General features: G+C 56.0%; 1 protein-coding gene across 2 annotated transcripts; it reads left to right on the top strand.

Annotated features, from left to right (window-relative positions):
* Window positions 1-747: 747 nt before the first annotated feature.
* On the top strand, window positions 748-17,459 carry ARHGEF10L (Rho guanine nucleotide exchange factor 10 like). 2 transcript variants are annotated; one of them, XM_082328723.1, is made up of 26 exons: window positions 772-932; window positions 1,196-1,384; window positions 1,503-1,530; window positions 2,257-2,342; window positions 2,456-2,539; window positions 2,815-2,990; window positions 4,429-4,537; window positions 5,868-5,974; window positions 6,189-6,266; window positions 6,349-6,528; window positions 6,747-6,863; window positions 6,952-7,044; window positions 7,296-7,469; window positions 8,105-8,250; window positions 8,807-8,991; window positions 9,088-9,203; window positions 9,390-9,517; window positions 9,609-9,709; window positions 10,618-10,739; window positions 11,021-11,107; window positions 11,224-11,453; window positions 11,554-11,708; window positions 13,220-13,365; window positions 14,724-14,898; window positions 16,257-16,379; window positions 16,462-17,459. In XM_082328723.1, the coding sequence occupies exons 1-26, from the start codon at window positions 896-898 to the stop codon at window positions 16,944-16,946; spliced, it is 3,657 nt and encodes a 1,218-aa protein (XP_082184849.1). In that variant the 5' UTR covers window positions 772-895; the 3' UTR covers window positions 16,947-17,459. The 2 variants fall into 2 exon arrangements, with proteins under 2 accessions (XP_082184850.1, XP_082184849.1); XM_082328724.1 differs by having other exon boundaries at window positions 748-932; window positions 8,807-9,203.
* Window positions 17,460-18,478: the final 1,019 nt, after the last annotated feature.

Genomic DNA, 18,478 nt, shown 5'->3' with positions numbered 1-18,478 from the left:
TACAGCTCATTTTCCAGGGGTAAAGGTGAATTTGGGAGGGAGCCCCAGACCTCAGCTCCCTCCTGCTCTGCTCTAGACCTACCTACATACGTATATATATATATATATATGGCTCTGGAGCTGTATGGCTTGATGCAAACCCACGTGGGGCAATTGCACCCACGCTGCGCTGCAGCTCTAAGGGGTTTTGGCACAGAGGGAATAAATAGATCCTTTTTTGGGGATCATCCCGGGGCTGTGCATCCCCTATATCCCCCTCCCAGGGGAAATGAGGGTGGTCCAGGCGAGGGAGAAATCCTCCTGGGGGGGGTCACGGCTCTTCGGAGCAGCGTGGCGGCATCCGTGGTGCACCGGTTGCTGCTTCCAGCAGGACCGAATTAGCAGAGTTTGGCCCCGTTTTGCTCTTTGCAGCCTCTCAGGCGTCGTTTCTCTCCGCCACATCATCCCTCGAGCACGGGGGGTCCCCGCTCCGTCCTTCCTCTTCCTCTTGCTGACCTTTCAGGGCGTCGTGTCGGACGTCTCTGGTTACCGGAGCGGATGAGCCATCGATCGCAAGGAGGATGCTTGGCGCTTCCCGCCCTCCGAGACCTTCAGGCTTGATGCTCGGGGCTGGATTTGCTGTGCACGGGATGAATTTGCTGTGCACGGGGTGGATTTACCACGCGCAGGCTGGATTTGCCGCTCAAACTAGGACCTGGGAGCAGCATTTCTGCTTCCTTGCAAGGCTTTGCAGCAGCCGGAGCTGGATCCATTGCACCTGGGGTCTCCCCACGTTGCCGCCTCTCCCCGGGATGGATCTGGGGGGGCTGATCTCCCCTCTCAACCCATTTCTCCTCTTCTCCCGCAGGAAAGCCTCGGGGAAGGGCCCAGGCGGAGCATCCGGACCCCCCGCGCCATGGCTTCGTCCGAGCTGTCCCCTCACCCCGCAGTAGGTACTGTCAACGCGCTGGGAGGGGGTTTGGGGGGGACAGACACCCAGTCTTGTGCAGAAAGGGGGGTGCATCACCCAGGGGCATCCTACGCATCCCCGTCGGAGCCTCTCGGGGTCGCGAAAGCACGAAGGGCTGTTGCATCGTGTGGTTTTTGGGGTGCGACGCTCTCCACCGTCCCCCGCCGTCGCCTGCGCCCCTCCCTCCTTGCTGGGGTACAGCAGCGCCGTGGCGGGGACGCCAGGTGACACCGTTCCTGCTCGCAGGTGACCACCTCCCCCCGGAGCTCCCCAGCCCCCTGCCCCAGGGCGAGGAGGACCTTGGCGAAGCCTTCGACTTTGAGGACAGCGAGGAAGAGGAGGAGGAGGAGGAGGAAGATTTGGCGGCCAAGCCGAGCGGCGAAGTGGTCCTCCAGGCACCCCCTCGCAGGCGACGTGCCACCAGCTCCGGCGTCGGTGAGGAGGGCTGGCAGGGCGTCCCCGATGTCCCCACCGTGTCCCCTTTGGGTGCCCAGGGTGGCACCGCTGCAGGCCTGGGTGCCAACGCCATTTCTCTTTGCTTTCCTCTCCGCAGATGGCCTGGTGCCGGAGACCCAGGAAGGGTACGTGGGGTTTTGGGGCGATTTGGGGGGATTTTGAGTGCCTCGAGGAGGAAAACACAGCTTTGGGGGTTGTGTGTCCCCCCCATTTGGCATGTTGCAGCCTGGCGCCGTGCCTCAGTTTCCCCAAATTCTCCCCATTGCTTGTGAAAGGGGCTGCAAACAGGAGAGCCCCAAGGTTTTGGGGTGCACCCCGCAGCCCTGGGGATCTGTGGGGGCTTTGGGTACCATCGGGGGTCTGTGCTTAACCCCTCGGTTGAGGAAACCCCCTGGGCTGGGTGTTTGAAGGGGGCTGGTGTTCACCCCAGCTGCAGATTTGGGGGGAAAAGATGCAAATTTGGCTGCAAAGGGAGCTTGTCCCCCCCAGCAGAGCCCTCACGGGGCGCAGCAAGGGGCAGGACCCCCGCCAGGGATGGGGACCCTCTCCCGTGCTCCCCGATGCCGATGCATCCTCCTGCCCTCTGGCAGCACGCGGTTTGAGGCTAAAAAAAGCCATTTTGGGGTCTTTTGCATTGTGGTCCTAAAACCTGGGTGCCCCCAAATCCACGAAGAAGCAGACGTGCGATGGGGGGGACACGATGCAAGCTTTATTCTGTGCTTCTGAACCCCTGTAATAGGAAGGGGGGTGATGGGGGGGTCAGGGGCCTGGGTGCACCCGATCTGGGGGGGTTTGCACCCGATCTGGGGGGGTTTGCACCCCAGGGTGCTCCCTGACCACCTTCCCCGCAGGCTGCCAGCGGGGGTGAGCAATGGGGAGGCTGGTGGAGACCCCCACATCGGGACCCAGACCTGGAAGAGGAAAAGCGTCTGCCGAGGTGGGTTAAAATGCTGGGAAAAAACCCTGCCAAGGCTTGGGAAGGATTTCTCCATCCTGGCTTGATCCCTGGGTGCTGACCTGAGTCCCCGGTGGGGGTTTGTCCCCCCAAAGGTGAGCGCTTCGAGTTCCCGGCGGTGGAGGACGATGTGATCTATGACGATGTCCCCTGTGAAACCCTCGATGCCGAGCAGGACGGTAGGGACAGACCTTCCCCCCTCCATTCCCCAGGGACCATGAGCCCATTTTCCAGCCAGGCAAACTGAGGCACGCTCCGGGAAGGAGAAACTCATCCTAGAAGAGGATGAGGAGGGGGATAACCCTGGGAAAACATCTGGGATTTGGGAGGGATGAAGGCAGATGTGTTCCCAGAGGGGCTGCAAGACCCTGAGGATTTGGGGCGTCTCCTGTGGGTCCCTGGGAGGGGGAAATCATCTTTCTGGAAGGGAAAGGAGCCGGTTTTTGCTTGCCAGACCCGGGGACGGGCCGCAGCCTGATCTACGAGGAGGTGCAGCGCGGCGAGGGGCCGCAGGCGGGCGAGGATTTGGGCTGGAGCTCCAGCGAGTTCGAGAGCTACAGCGAGGACTCGGGCGAGGAAACCAAGCCGGAGGCCGAGCCAGCCAAGCAGCGGGCATCCTTCCAGCCCAAGGTAATGCTTGGATTTATTTTTTGATTATTATTTTCCTTTGTTCTCCCTGGGTTTGCTTGTTTAAAGGCACCAGAGCATCACGCCCGGCTGCTCCCGCAGATGGTGAAGCAGAGGATGCTGCGGTTCCCGGGGTCACCCGGTGCAAAAGCCAGCACAAAACTTCGGGGGTTTCATTTCTTTCTTTTTTTTCTTCCTTCCCCTTTTTTTTTTTCCCTCCCTTTCCTTTTGCATTTCGGCATTGCTGGAGCATGGCTGCTGCTTTTCCCCACGCTTGCTCCCTTCCCAGCTTGAGCAAAGTCGGATTTTGGGAAGATGCTGCCTGTACTGTGCTGCTTTGGGATGATTTCTCCTCCTCTTTTGTTTTTTGGCTGCTTACCTGGATCTCTTCTCTGCCTTCTCTCGCCTCCTCTGCCTTCTCCTCCCGCCTGGTTTGCTTTGGGCTCAGCTTTCTCCAGACCTGAATAGACTAAAGGAGAGATACGCCAGGACTAAGAGGGACATCCTGGCTTTAAGAGTTGGGGGGAGAGACATGCAGGAGCTGAAGCAGAAGTACGATTGGAAGGTACTGTCCCTCCTCCATCCCTTGTCCCTTGTCCCCCAAATTTCCCAGGGAGGGGAAAAAAAACCAAACACAAACCCTCCTGGAGTTTATCCAGGCTGAATTCATCCCATTTTATCCCCCAGAAGAGAAAAAAATGGAGTTAAGCACCGCAAAGCTGCCTCTCATGTCCGTCTGTCTTGCAGCTCCCCAGCCTCCAGCTGCCCGAACCGTTTGCTTTTGGGGTGTTTTGTTTTTTTTAAAGGGGCTTTTGGACGAAGCGAGGTTGCCCACGGGATAGATGGATCTGAGAAGGTTTTTCCCCCGATACGGGGTGGAAATCAGGTGGGGAAGGAGATTCTTGGGAGATGTAGAAACTTAGTGCAAAGCCTTTCCCAGTCCCAAACCATCCAGGTTGGCAGTTTATGACCAGTTTGGGCTGGGAAGGCGACGCCGATGTCAGCTTGGGCTAAAAATGCTGCGGTTTGAGGTGTGAAAGGCCACCACCCCCCCCCCTTTGCTCTCTGGCACATAAAACCCCGGCTGCGAGGAGGGGACGGATGCGCTCCTGCCTCCCTTCCCTCCCTCCTCTTCGCTTTCGCTGCATGCTCCGCTTTGCCCGCGCCTGCTTGGCCGTGTCCCTGCGGAGGGAGCAGAGATGCTGGAGCATCCTTCTTCCCCGGCCATGCGCCTCCTCTTCCTCCCCATCGGGCTGCGTGGGAGAACAGGGATGATGCTGAGAGGGGATGTCCCCAAGGGGATGGTACGGCTGCGTCTGGATCCGAAACGGGGGACGATGCTTGGAGGTGTCCCCAAGGGGGTGGCACTGCTGTATCTGGACCCGAAATGGGGTCCCGGTGCTGCCTCGAGCCTCCCGGTCCCTCTTGTCCCCCTGCCCAGATGACCCAGCTGATGAAAGCGGCCAAAAGCGGCACCAAGGACGGTTTGGAGAAGACCAAGATCGCGGTGATGAGGAAGGTGACGTTCCTGCACCGGAAAGAAGCGCCAGGTAAGCGGGGAACCCCCCTCCTTGCTTTTGAGAGCAAAGAAAAAGCCTTTTTTGAGTTTTTCTTTTTTTAAAAATTAATTATGAATCCTTACGGCTTTCAGCGTTTCCTTTTGCTGATTTATTTTCTGCATTTTAAGCTCTTATTTGATTTTTTTCACTCTTTGCATCCCCCGCAAGCTCGGTCAGTTCAGCTCGCTCCTTGCTCCAAGCACCCATGTCCTTTTGGGAGCAGGACAGTGACCCCACCACACCAGCACCCATGGGTGCCCCCCTTGGACGCAGAGCAGGATCTGCCCTGAAATACCGATTTCTGGGGTGTTTTCCTAACCCTCCCGCTGTCACGTAGGGGATGGGGAGCGGAGGAGGAGGGCGGCGGAGGCGGAAAAGCAGCCGCCTGCCCGTTGGAGCTCGAGGGTCTCCCTGGAGCATCACGGGGGAGGTAGGATCCCGATGGGCGGCCTCGCGGCTCGGCCGGGGCTGCCCGGGGGATCCGGCGTGTGTGTCCCAGCCTCGCTGCATGTCCCCGACGTGGCTTAGCCTCGCCGTAGTGGGGGCTTAAATGCTTTTGGGGTCCCTGGGGAGCTGGAGGGGGATCCCGTCCTCAGGGTGCTGCAGAGCATCCCGTCCCCAGGGCACGGAGATGGGGAGAAGGAGCTCGCGGAGCTGGCAGTCAGGGGCGGTGATCGTCCCTGCCAAAATTAGGGAAGGAAAAAGGTCACCCAGCCGCCAGCACCCTCCCCTCCAAGCCAGCCGGTCCTCCCCGTTACCGGCTATTTATAGGCGACGGGGATGGGGCTAGGGTGGCCGTAGCGGGGCGTTGCGGCCATGTGGAAGAAGCAGCCGTCCCCGCATCGTGCCGCCGTCTTGGCTCGCTCACCCTCCTCCTCCTCAGCTGCTTCGGCCTCGGGTAAGGGATCACCATGCCGGGCAGCGGGCGCTCGCCTCTCGCTTTCCCCATTTTCTTCTGCGTGCTGCTTTTGGCTCCTTTTCCTCCCCATTTTCCCTGCTTGCAGCCACCCTTGGAGGGAGAATGGGGGGCTTTTCCCCCAGCCAGGGTGGCTTTTTGGGGACAGGGACCCTTTTTGTCCCCTCCCTGTGGGGACCTGGCTTGGTCCCAGCTCGCAGCCTGACTCATGCTGGTGTCCGGTGACAGTGGCCGGGGCTTGGGGACAGACAGGCCATGCTGGGAGGACGCTGGGGTCCATCTCTGCTTGCAGCTCCAAGCCCAAATGCAGCCCCTGCAGCATCCCAGCCAAGCTCTTCTTTTGACCAAAAAAAGTCTAAAATTGGAGGGTTTTTTGGCATTTGGTTGGGTTTATTTTCCCTGCAGGGGACTCGGAGGAGGAGGACACGGGTTTCCTGGAGGTCACCGTCTCCGACATGAAGCACCCGCCGCCGGAGCTGGGCCCCATGCCCGAGGGGCTGAGCCCGCAGCAGGTCGGTGCGGGGCGGGTTGGGGGTGCAGGGGGGGTTTGGAGGGGGGCACAGCTTCCCCTTGGTCCAGTGATTGAGCAACCGGGGAAAGGGCAAGTCAGCAGAAAGTGATACCGCCGTGTCAGCACTTCTGCAGCGCGCTGTGCCTGCGTTGCCCGCCCCAATCCCATTTTTTGGGGTGAGGAGGGACCACGGCTGAGCCCCGGCGTCGTTGCAGGTGGTCCGGCGGCACATCCTGGGCTCCATCGTGCAGAGTGAGCGGAGCTACGTGGACTCCCTGAAACGCATCCTGCAGGTGGGGGACCCCCTTTTTTGGGGGGGTTCTGGCGGGGGACGCAAGGGATGCGGGGATGCTGATGCACCAGCATCTCCCACAGGATTACAGGAACCCGCTGATGGAGATGGAGCCGAAGGTGCTGAGCGCTAGGAAGTGCCAGGTGGTGTTTTTTCGTCTGAAGGAGATCCTGCAGTGCCACTCCATGTTCCAGATCGCCCTCGCCTCCCGCGTGGCCGAGTGGGACTCGGCGGAGAAGATCGGGGACCTTTTCGTGGCCTCGGTAGGAGGAAAAGTCGGGGGACCGCTGCCAAACCTCCCCTTGGACCCCTCTCGATGATAGCGGGGGGTGGGTTGGAGGATTTAAGTGATGCAGCCCCAACCTGGGGTACCACCAGCATCCTCAGCATCACTCCAAAAAATACACGAGCACCCCCATGCTTTGCTGACCCCCCCTTTTTGGGGGAGCCCCTCTCCATCGCGGCTCTGCCCTCTCCCCAGTTCTCCAAGTCGATGGTGCTGGATGTCTACAGCGACTACGTCAACAACTTCACCACTGCCATGTCCCTCATCAAGAAGGCTTGTCTCACCAAACCTGCCTTCCTCGACTTCCTCAAGGTCAGCAGGACCCAAAGGTGGGCGCACGGTGCTGCTGGTCACCGTTATGGGTGAAAACCCCTCCTTTTTTGCTTTTTTCCCCCTGTAGAAGAGACAGATGGCCAGCGCCGACCGGGTCACGCTCTACGGGCTGATGGTGAAGCCCATCCAGAGGTTCCCCCAGTTCATCCTGCTCCTGCAGGTATTGGCGAGGGGTACCAGCACCCACCTTGCTTTGCCCCCTATTTTTTGCAGCCTGGGTGCTGCGGGAAAGGATTTAGCAAGGGGCACGTTTTTGGGTTGGCAGCTTGGTTGCAGCTTTGGGGAATTTCCCAAGGACCATCTTCCAAGCTTTGATTTCGGAGGTGCTGAAAGTGCTTCCAATTGTAGCATCCCCAACTGGACTGATTTTTCTGGGGTGGCTTTTGTCCCCCATCCTTTCCTCCACCCCAGGACATGCTGAAAAACACCCCCAAGGGCCATGCGGACCGCCTGTCCCTCCAGCTGGCCCTCACCGAGCTGGAGACGTTGGCAGAGAAGCTCAACGAGCAGAAGCGCTTGGCCGACCAAGTTGCTGAAATCCAGCAGCTCAGCAAGAGCATCAGTGACCGCAGCAGCCTCAACAAGGTGGGTCCTTCAGCCTCACCTCCTCATCCTCGTGATGGGTGGGTTTTGGAGCTGGTGGTTGAGCTTTGCAGCTTCCACCTTCCTTTCCGTGTCGGGGGTTTCAGGAAGCCGGGATCCCTGTTTTCTCTGAAAGGATGTTGAGCAAAAGCAGATCTCGAGGCTGGCACGAGGAAATTCCCCTCAAGGGAAAAGCAAGGATGAGCTGCTGTCTCATCTGCCTCATTTTGCAATCGGTGGCGGAAAAAAAAAACCTAAATGAAGCTCTTGCAACACATCCTGGACTGGGGACGGCCTTGGTGGCAAAAACCGCAGCGGGGCACATGCCACCTCAGGCCAGGGATCAGGATTTAGGGCCAGGGGATGAAGAGAGACCCAAAAGGGGCTGCAAAAGGGCCACGTTGGTCTTTCAGGGCTCTGCTCTCTTGGTGGTTGGACCTACAGGGTGCAAAGGGGTTTTGTATCGTGCAGCCTCAGAGCCTGTTGCACGGCCGTCTCTGCAGAGCTCGGTGCCATGCGTGCTCCTGGCTGGAGGAAAATCCTTGCAATAAGGGAAAAGCAACCCAAATTTTGAGGCAGGAGGTTTGCAAGAGCCCCCAGGCTGAGCCCCTCCCCAACCTGCTCCATCCCCTCCGCAGCTGCTGAGCTCGGGGCAGCGGCAGCTCCTGCTCTGCGAGACGCTGACAGAGACGGTGTACGGCGACCGGGGGCAGCTCATCAAGTCGAAGGAACGGAAGGTTTTCCTCCTCAACGACATGCTGGTCTGCGCCAACATCAACTTCAAGTACGTGTCGGCGGCCCCAGACCCCAAAATTGCTTTGCAAAGCATCGACATAGCGACCTTCCCCACCTCAATTTTGGGTTGAGTGGGTTTTGCTAGCTCTACCCCAAAGGCTTTTAAATCCACCCCACCTTGTTTTGGAGGAGGAGCCCACCTGGTTTGGGGTTGCTTTGCCCCCCACTTTTGGCATGCCTCCATGCAAAGCCTCCATCCCCTGGTGCCGTGGGGTCCTGGAGCCGGTGCGGGGTCCGGGAGCCTGCTGGGACCTCAGGGCTTGATGGAGGTTGCTGCAAGGGGAAAAACCCTCCTTGAGCTCCCCATAATACCTCTTTATTAATCGCTTTTTCCCCCTCTTCCAGGCCGGTGAACTCAGGGTAGGTGTTGAGCGTGGTCTGCTGTGGTTGTGTGCCCCACGTTTGGGGGTGCAGGCATGCACCGGTGCACGGCGTGGGGTTGCAAATGGGGCACAGCTTGCAACGTGCATTTTGCAAGGGCTTGCAGGGCAAGCCACGGCACCTGCTGATTGATTTACATGTATTTTTGCATCCTCCCTCGGCAGAGGCCAGCTGGAAATTAGCAGCCTGGTGCCCCTGGGTCCCAAATACGTGGTGAAGTGGAGCACGGCCCTCCCGCAGGTACAGGTGGTGGAGGTGGGGCAGGAGAGCGGTGCCTACGACAAGGACAACGTTGTCATCCACAACGCGGGCGCCAAGAAGCACGTGCCAGCCGGGCAGGCTTCGCACAGTGAGCACCCATCCCTTGATCCAGTGTTGGGCTGGTTTCGGTGGGGTGGGATGAGGCATCCTCCATGGACCTCGTTTCTCCATTTTTCCACCCAAGATAAAGTCTATCTGGGGCCACCACGGCTCTTCCAGGAGCTGCAGGACCTGCAGAAGGACCTGGCGGTGGTGGAGCAGATCACCCTTCTCATCAGCACCTTGCATGGCACCTACCAGGTACCTACGTACCAAAGCACGGTCAAACTCATGATTTGGGTAGAACCAAGCTTGGGCGCTTTGCAGTGACCATGCGGTTCCTTGGGGACCGCTGGGCACCTCATCCTCCTGAGCCCCATGGATGAAACTTGGGGATGATTCAGGCTTGTTTTGGAGGCACTTGCATGATTTATGACTTTCCCCCAGAACCTGAATATGACAGTGGCCCAGGACTGGTGCTTGGCCCTGCAGAGGATGATGAAGGTGAAGGAGGAGGAGATCCACTCCGCCAACAAGTGCCGCCTCCGTCTCCTGCTGCCTGGGAAGCCGGACAAGTGAGTTTGCAGATCATGGGTGGGTTCTTCCCACCCTGGGGAGGAGGAGGAGGAGGCTGAAGACCAACCTGGTGGTGCTTTCCTTACACAGGTCTGGCCGCCCCATCAGCGTGATGGTGGTCTTCATCACTCCAAACCCCCTGAGCAAGATCTCCTGGGTGAACCGCCTGCACTTGGCCAAGATAGGACTGCGTGAGTAGCCCTGCGGCGTGTTGCTTGCCATCACCCTTGCTTTGAAAAGCCAAATTTGGGAGCACAAGGGGGATTTGCTTCGCCCTGAGAATCCTGATGCAAAATGGGGCAGGGGAAAAAAAATCGGAGCAAGGTGATGGAGAACGTTTTGGGGGTTTGCATGCTGGAATTGGTAATTCTGGCTCAAAATGCTTTGCGTTTGGCTGCTCTCGGGTGGCATCGGGTGGTGATGGATTTCCGTTGGCTCTCGTGCCGACAGTGTTGGGGCGGACCTGTTTTCCATGAAATGGGATGAATAAGCAAGGGAGGAGCTGCCCCTCCTGCCATTTCCCTATCCCTATCCCTATTTAACTCCACCAGCCACTGCAGCAAAAAAAAAAAAAAAATCTGTTTAATGGAAGAAAGGGAAAAAAAAAAAAAAATCACTTGAAATCCTGTTTGAGTCCTCAGATCCCCCCAGGCTGCAAGGATTTTTGATTTTCTTGGTTTTAACAGTTTATGTGGGGTTTTTTTGGTGTGTTTTTGTTTTTGTTTTTGTTTTTGTTTTTTTTTTTAATCTGGGATGCCTGGGGGATAATCCTGCATCCACGAGTTAGAAATGAAAACACATTAAAGCCTAATGTGAAGAAACACATTAGGGTGGGGTTTTTTCCCCCTTGATGTATCTATTATTTGGGTTTGGGGGCTTTTTTTGCCACTGCTCGGGGCAGTTGCTTGGCTGCGTGCTGCGGTGGGGTGCAATAGTTTGGAGGAAAGGGGTGAGATGTGCCCCAGGTCCACAGATGATGGTGGTTTGGGGTTGGAGATGAGAGCCCTGCACCCCAAATTACTCATTTTGGGGTCCCATCGGGGAGGGGAGAGATGCTGGGGGTGCCTCAGCCGTCCTCGATCTCCTCTGCTTGCTGCAGGGGAGGAGAACCAGCCGGGCTGGCTCTGTCCCGACGAAGACAAGAAGAGCAAAGCTCCTTTCTGGTGCCCCATACTCTCCTGCCACATGCCCGCCTTCTCCTCCAAGGCCCTCGACCTGCAGGTAAGAGCGATGGCCAACCTCTTCTCCACCCCCCCCCCCCCCCAGTACCTCCTTCCCCTTGACATCCAGCTTTTTTGGGGAATAAAGACGGAAATCCCATGGCCGATGGGATGGCCAAGCTGGTTGCAAAGGCAGCAATTGGTGCAATCCATTCTGGAAAATCGAAAATACAAGCTGGGCTTTGGCTGGATCCCAAATTTTGGGTCATGCGCTGATACCTGGCCATGTGTTGGGGTAATTTGGGGGTGTTACGACCCCCCGTACCCCGGTCTTTCCCGCAGCTTGGCGCCGCAGTGCACAACCCCGTACAGTCCTCGCTGCTGGGCTTCTCCGCCGTTAGCACCTCGCTGCCGCAGGGCTACCTCTGGGTGAGCAAAACAACCCCAAAACGGGGCAAAACCTGCCGGGTTTGGGTCACGCTGGCTGCAAACCCCCTCTCCAGTGCTCGTGGCTGGTGCTAACACCCATTTTCTGGTCCCTGCAGGTTGGAGGGGGTCAGGAAGGCATTGGGGGGCAGGTGGAGATCTTCTCCCTCAACCGTGCCGTGCCACGGACGGTGAAGTCCTTCCCGGTGGCTTCGCCGGTGCTGTGCATGGAGTACATCCCCGAGGCGGGCGAGGGGGAACCAGCGGGGACCCAGGAGCCCCGACCGACCACCGAACAGCCCCCCACATCCCCTCATCCCACCGTCTGCTTGGGCTTGCGGGATGGCAGGTGAGCCCGCATCTTCCGCATCCATCCTTGGGTGCGATCACCAGCACCAAACCTCGAGGACCGGCCCATCTCCTGCATCTTCCCCCCGTTCCCTCTCCAGCATCGTGGTCTATGGCAGCGTGGACACGGGGACGCAGTGCTTGCTGACCTGCAAAAGCCCGGGCATGCAACCCGTCCTCTGCTTGAAGCACAGCCCCGAGTATCTGTTTGCGGGGTTGCAGGATGGGACCGTGGCCGCCTACCCCAGGAGCAACGGTGAGGGCACTCCCGTGCATGCTTTCGGACAGGCTTTTGGGTGGGACACCCTAAAAAACACGGAGCAGGAGGTTCTTCACGCCAGCGAGATGTGCTGGCTGCTAAAATGATGATAAATCTTCATTTTTCTTTTTCTTTTTCCCCACTATTTCATTCTTCCTCTTGCAGCACAGGGGAGGAAAAAAAAAATGCTATTTTGCATTGCCAGGATGAATGCAAGAGGGGCTCGGTTTGGGGGAAAACATGTGGAAAATGTTCCCGCCAAGGGGTTGATACCGCAGCAAAGGGTTTGCTCGGAGGGTGGTTGCGCTCGGGGGCTCCGGGAAGGCTCCGACGCCGGGATGCGCAAGGATCCGTTAGAGCTTTTGGCTTCACAAAATCACCTTTTTGGTGCTAGAAACTGAGCTGATCCCCTCCAAACCCCATCCATGCAAAAGCCCTCTCCTTTATTAGCTTGATTTTGGGTTTATTTTCCCAAGCTCCAGGTCAGCCCAAGGCTGCAGCTTGCTCAAAGCCTTCCTCCCCAGGGACTCCTCGCCTGGCCTGTTAAATACCTTTGCTTCATCGCTAGAGGGTAGGAAAGAGCCTCAAATAATGTGCTGCATTGGCTTATTTTTGGACAAAACCCCTCATTTGCTCTGAGATAACCTGCAGCGAGCAGCACCCAGGCCAGCCCGGAGCCAGTAAAGCCACTTAAACTGCATTTTGGGGTGCTGCGCATCCCCTTTCCCACCTTATAGCAACCGTGCAAACCAATTAATGAAGCGGCTTTCATTTAATCTCAGTTGCATAAAAGCACATTGAAGGTAGCAAGCCGCTGGCAGGGCTGCAGGGTGGGGTTTTTAATCTTATCCCCATCTTTTTGGAAGGAAAAAGCTTTCCCAAAATAGCTCGTTTTTACGGGAAAATGAAGATTTGCTGAAAGGCGGCTCGGTTGCAAACTCCTGCCGATGGGAGCAGAGGTCTGAGCGCCCAAAGGGCTCTTTTATCCCTTGGATCTTGTGGTTTTATTTAAAAAAATTGCATTGGAAATAAGAAAAGGAGAGCAATTACCTATTGAAGCTGCTCGGGCACCGCTGGTGGTGGATTCATCCAAATCCAGATTGGATGCTGTTCACAGAGGCACTCCAGATCGGCCCCGGGTGAATTGGCTCTGGAGTGTCGCTTCAAGAGCAAATAAATTTAAAAAAACAACAAAAAAGGGAATTTCTTGGCTTTTGCAGCGAGGAACGTGCCCGAGCGTTGCAGGTGGCCAGTTGTTTGCTGCTAAAAAGCTGTTTGCACGGGGGCAAAGGGGCTTTTTGGGGGGATTGAAGCTGGGGGTGCGAGCTCCCCCCATCCGTTTGCTTGTGGCATTAAGATGCTTGGAGGCATCCGAGGTGACTCTGGGGACACGAGGGGTTTGCAGCCTCCCCAGCAGCCATTTAGGGTGGTTTAAGCTGCATCAAAAGATGCTTTTTATTATTTTGCTGAGCATCTTCTCGCCCCCCATCCCGGCACCTCTGCTCTAGGGGGGCTGTGGGACCCGGCGGAGCAGCCCACCTGCCTGGCCGTGGGTACCGGCCCCGTGCGAGCCCTCCTGACGCTGGATGAGACCCTCTGGGCCAGCTGTGCCAACCAGGTCACCGTCCTCGATGCCACCAGCCTCCGCGCCCAGGTAGGGAGCATCGCCGGGACCCCCGTGCCGCATCCGCGGGGGGACGCAGCGGTGGCTTTGGGGGGGGGTCACACTGGTTCGAGCCCCGAAGGATGCACGTGGGCACGTCCCTGCCTGTGCAACGCCCAAAACAACCTTTTATTGCTGCTTTGCATCACTTTTTGCTTTGTGTCCCTTCCCTGCGATGTCAGGTCACAGGAGGGGGATGCTGAGACATCTCCTCCAGCTGCATGAACAGGGAATGCGGAATAGTTCCTTTTTTTAACAAAACCCACTTTTCTCCCACCTTTAATTTTCATGTTTAGTGCCCAAACTTAGTTTGCATGTATCAGCTGTCGTAAATCCAGCCTAACAGCGGTGCCAGGGATGAATAATGCATCGGGGACTGGATTCGTTTTCAGTCTTTGATTTTATTTATGACAGGAGCCGGGTGGGAATTTTTGCAGAAGAAAAGTGATGGAAGGAAAAGGAAAAAAAGTGTGTGGGGGGGTGGTGTAAATAGTATTTGATGGAGAGCTGTGTCATGGGGTCTTGGGTCTGCCTGGATGGGACCGGTGCCTTGGGAATAAACCATCAGGGAACAAATCCCACGTGGGGTGGGGAACAAGGGGGAGATCATGTAAAAACCTCTATCCACCCCCATTTTGTGCAAGCTTTTTGGGGGGATGCTCTATGCCGGCCCTCTCCAGGAAGGGGATCAATACCCTCTCCTCTTTTTTTTTTTTTTTTTTTAATATAAAGCAAATTTTGAAGCAAAAAATGTTTTAAAGCCCTAGGAGAAATGAAGGCGAAGTCGCCGTGTGCAGGTTTCTCCCCCAGTGATTTAATCCTTCGATGTTAATATGAGTTTTTTATGTTGGGAAATCTGCAGCAGGGGTGATTTTTGATGCAAAAAGGTGGTTTCCCTGCAGTTTGCCTCCTGTGTCTGATAGGGAAATGCTCCGTTGGGGAGCTTGGGAAGCAGATGGACCAGGCTGTGCTCCCCAAATAGCTCTTGCAGGGGAGCGGAGCCTCTGATCGCTGATTTTTGGGGTTGGAGGGAAGCAGGAAGGTCTCGTCCCATCTTGGGATAGATTTTGCAGATGCATCTAATCTGGGAAATGAGTCTTTTAAAGAAAAAAAAACCTGGAGAGGTGGGAAAGGCTGTATTATCAGTTAAAAGAAAAGCCAAGAGGGGTTTGGAGATGGGCTGGTTTCAGTGTCCTTGAGCTGGCGAGGAGGAATGGGACCTCAGGGTCACTCTGGTCCCCTCCCCAAGGAGGTCTGCAGCCCAAAAGCAGCTCCTGGAGAGAGCCTGAGCTAGCAGCGATTTTAGGGAGCAACTCTTGATTTCCTTTTTGCAATTCCCCTTTTGGCAGCAAACCTTCGAGGCCCACCCGGACACAGAGGCCAGCGTCACGCACATGATCAAGGCGGGCAGCGGGGTCTGGATGGCCTTTTCCTCGGGCTCCTCCATCCGCCTCTTCCACACCGAGACGCTGGAGCATCTGCAGGAGATCAACATCGCCACCAGGACCACCTTCGTCCTGCCGGGTGAGCTCCCCTTTCCCCCGGCTCTTAATTGCAATTAACGGGCAAGTTGGGGCATCACCCCATAGGCGTGTTGCTTTGCTTTATGGCTGTGCTGATTTGCAGAGAAACTGTGCAAGGAATTCATCTGGTTAACGGCGTAAAGGTTTGAGCTTGGACATTTGGGCTCTCTCCTCATTGACTGCAGAGATGGAGCTGGTGGCATCTTTGCACCTGTGCACGCACCCATGAATCCCATCTTTGCACCTCTGCTCCTGTGTGTGTACCTTATCTGTGCACCCCACCGTTGCACGTGTGCATGCATCCACTCACTCCATCCTTGCATCCATGCATCCCATCTTTGCATCTGTGCACCCCAGCCTTGCACCCATCTTTGCACCTGTGCATACAGCCACATATCCCATCTTTGCACCTCTGTGCACCCTGTGCTTGCACATGTGCGTGCATCCTTGCACCATCTTTGCATCCTTTGCACGCCATCTTTTGCACTTCTGTGCATCCTTGCATGCATCCACGCACCCCATCTTTGCACTGCGCCTGCATCCTTGCAGCCCATCCTTGCACCTGTGTGTGCATCCTCGCATCCCACTTTGCACCTGTGTGCATCCTCGCACCCATCTTCATCCCCATGCATGCATCCTTGCACCCCATCCTTGCATCCATCTTCATCCCCATGCATGCATCCTTGCACCCCGTCCTTGCACCCATGCGTGCACCCCACTTATTGCCCCGTGCACCCCATTTTCCCCAGCTTACCGTCCAGCACCATCTCCCAGCCACGTCCACCCATCCTGCTCTCACCTGCCTCGGGCTTGCAAGGTTGTCTCCCTCCTTGTTCCAGCTACAAAGCGACATAATTGCGTAATTAGTTATAAGCATGATACTCATGTAAGTTGCTTTTTCTTTTTTTTTTAAGGGCATGTTAAAATATTTATCACTTCCTTTTCTTCCTGGGCGAGTGAGTGTTGGGCATTAATGCGTTTTTGAACTCGTGCTCCCTCATCCTTTTTAACTCGACAGGTCATTAATAAAGTCCTCCTGGAGAAACCGGAGTTGCATCTCCGCAGATATATTGCTTCGCTGAGTCCGACGCCATGCAGCGCTAAGTCCCGGTGATAAAATATTCATTTGCCCATTAGAAGTCTCACTTTTTTTTTTTTCCTCTTCTTTTTATTTATTTATATTTGTAGCGCTCTCCCTGGCACGGAGACCTTCATGCAAAGACGCTGCTTGGTTTTTGGGGGGCTCTGGAGTGTGTGCCCCATGAAAAATCCACTGGTGATGGGTTATCTGGGAAGATGCTGCTGCAAAATCATCCCTCACCCTCTTTTGTTCTTTTTTTTTTTTTTCCCCTCTCGCAGGCCAAAAACACGTCTTGGTCACCAGCCTCCTCATCTGCCAGGGTTCGCTCTGGGTGGGCACCGACCAGGGCATCATCGTGCTGCTGCCCGTGCCCCGCTTGGAGGGCATCCCCAAAATCACCGGTGGGCACCCAAAAAATCCCTCCCTACACGGATGCAACCTTATATTTGGGCTCGGTTTCAGCAAAACTCTCTTTTTTGGCAGGAAAGGGCATGGTGTCCCTCAATGGCCATGGTGGCCCCGTGGAGTTCTTGGCGGTAGCGTTGAGCACCCTGGCCCCCGACGTGCTAAAGGGTGACCAGGAGGAGGAAGAAGAGGGTGAGGAAGAGAAACCCCCTGAGCTGGATGGCCCCCAGCCTCGAGAAATGAGAAAAAAAGGGATTTTATTGCAATATCGCCTCCGATCCACCTCCCACCTCCCTGGGCAGCTGCTATCGGTGCGGGAAGCGCCGGTCGGCGGCACGCCGGCACACACCGAGGAGGACGGTTCTATCTACGAGATGGCCGACGACCCCGACGTCTGGGTGCGGAGCCGACCCTGCGCCCGTGACACCCCACGCAAGGAGATCTCCTCGGTGGCCATCATTTCGGGGGGTCGGGGTTACCGTAACTTCAACGCCGAATCGCCGCGCCGGGGCGGCGATGCCGACAGCACCCTGCTCATCTGGCAGGTCCCACTGATGCTATAGCACCCCGGGACCCCCCCACCCACCCGGCACCTACCTCAAAAAACCACCCAAAAGCTGCCGGGGGTGGTCCTGCCCTGGGTGCATCACCCTTTTTTTTTTTTTTTTTTTTAAAGAGGGGAAAAAAAAAACTGAAAAATGGGCTTTTTTCCCCCCAAAAACCAGCTCATGCGTGGGGAGAGGGTTTTTAACGGCGGGAGCGGCAACCTCCCTGCGGGCTTTGGAGGTGCCGGCTCTTGGGCCGAAGGCGTCTGTGTGTCTGCGTGTGAATATCTATATATATATATAAATATATATATATAAATATGATGTATATTATTACCTGTATAAAGAAGGAATCTGTATATATTGGGGCACTTGGAGTTTCAGAAATAGCGGTGGGAGCGCTCAGCGGGTGCCGGCTGCGCTGAAACAGGGGTTTTGCTGAAATAGCCATTTTTTGACTGTGAGTCGAGGTTATTTGGTACCAAAATCCCCCGGTTTTGGGAGCTGAGTACGCGCGGTTTCCGGAGGAAAGGAAATTTTGGGAGCATGGAAATAAATCCTGTAGGAATCAGCGTGTTTCCTTGCAGTATTTTGTAACTTGGTTTGGCTTCGGGTGCAAATGTTTTCTTTCCCTTGCTTCAGCGACAGCATCCCAAGGGGTTTATGCACCCCCTTGGAGCTGCACAGGCTCAAAAATCAGTAGGAAGCCCCCAAATTCCCTTTTTTCCCCCCCTCAGAAATGGTGCGGGATGGAGGGAAAATGGGCAGAAGGATGTACCCCATCACCTGCATCTCTGGTACTCAAAGCTCTCTCCATCCTCGACGAAGAAACCCGGGGCCAGGGAGGTGGAAACTTGTCCGAGGACTAAATCAATTTATAATGCGATCCTCTAACTGGCTTCAATTTGATTTTCATTTGTAGCATTACAATTATCAGATTGATATTCCCGACCGCTCAACCTTGAAATGGGACGGCGCGGCTCCTGCTGCCGGGGAGCGAAGATTATCCGCCTTGCACCGATTTCTGAGTATTTTTCTAATTAGCCATCAAATCTGCTTTGCTGGGTTTTTCTTTCTTTGCCCTTAAAGTCTTTTCTGATTAAGTTTTCTCCCCATCTCAGCTGCGTGAAACAGCACAAAGAAGGTGGCGAAGTTTCTGGACCCGCTGTGCAGCGTGCCGCAGCCCAAGGACCACGAGCATCCTCACGAGCATCGGTGAAGGCCACGGGAAGGGTGTCAAGGAGCTCGTGGCTTTTTCCACCCGTTTTTTCCTATTTTCCTTTGCAATTTTGCCACCTTTGGGGTTGGCGTGCAGGACAGCAGGTGGTTCTCAAGGGATATCACCCCATGGCATGGTAGGGAGTTCCCATGCTATGTGATTGCAACTCATCAGTTAAAAAAAAAAAATAAATATATATTTATTGCAATGCTGTATGTAATGCCAGCCATGGAGATTGCACTTTATTTAGCAAGGGGATGTTATAAAAACCATTTATGGGCCCCCAGGTGCCGTTCCTCTGGGCTCTCCAGCCCGCGTCGGCCACCGCAGC

This window comes from Platalea leucorodia (assembly GCF_965183815.1).
Source record: "Platalea leucorodia genome assembly, chromosome: 17".
NCBI classification, from domain to species: Eukaryota; Metazoa; Chordata; class Aves; order Pelecaniformes; family Threskiornithidae; genus Platalea; species Platalea leucorodia.
The sequence above is the reverse complement of the archived record's forward strand: the minus strand, read 5'-3'. Positions and strand labels throughout refer to the sequence as shown.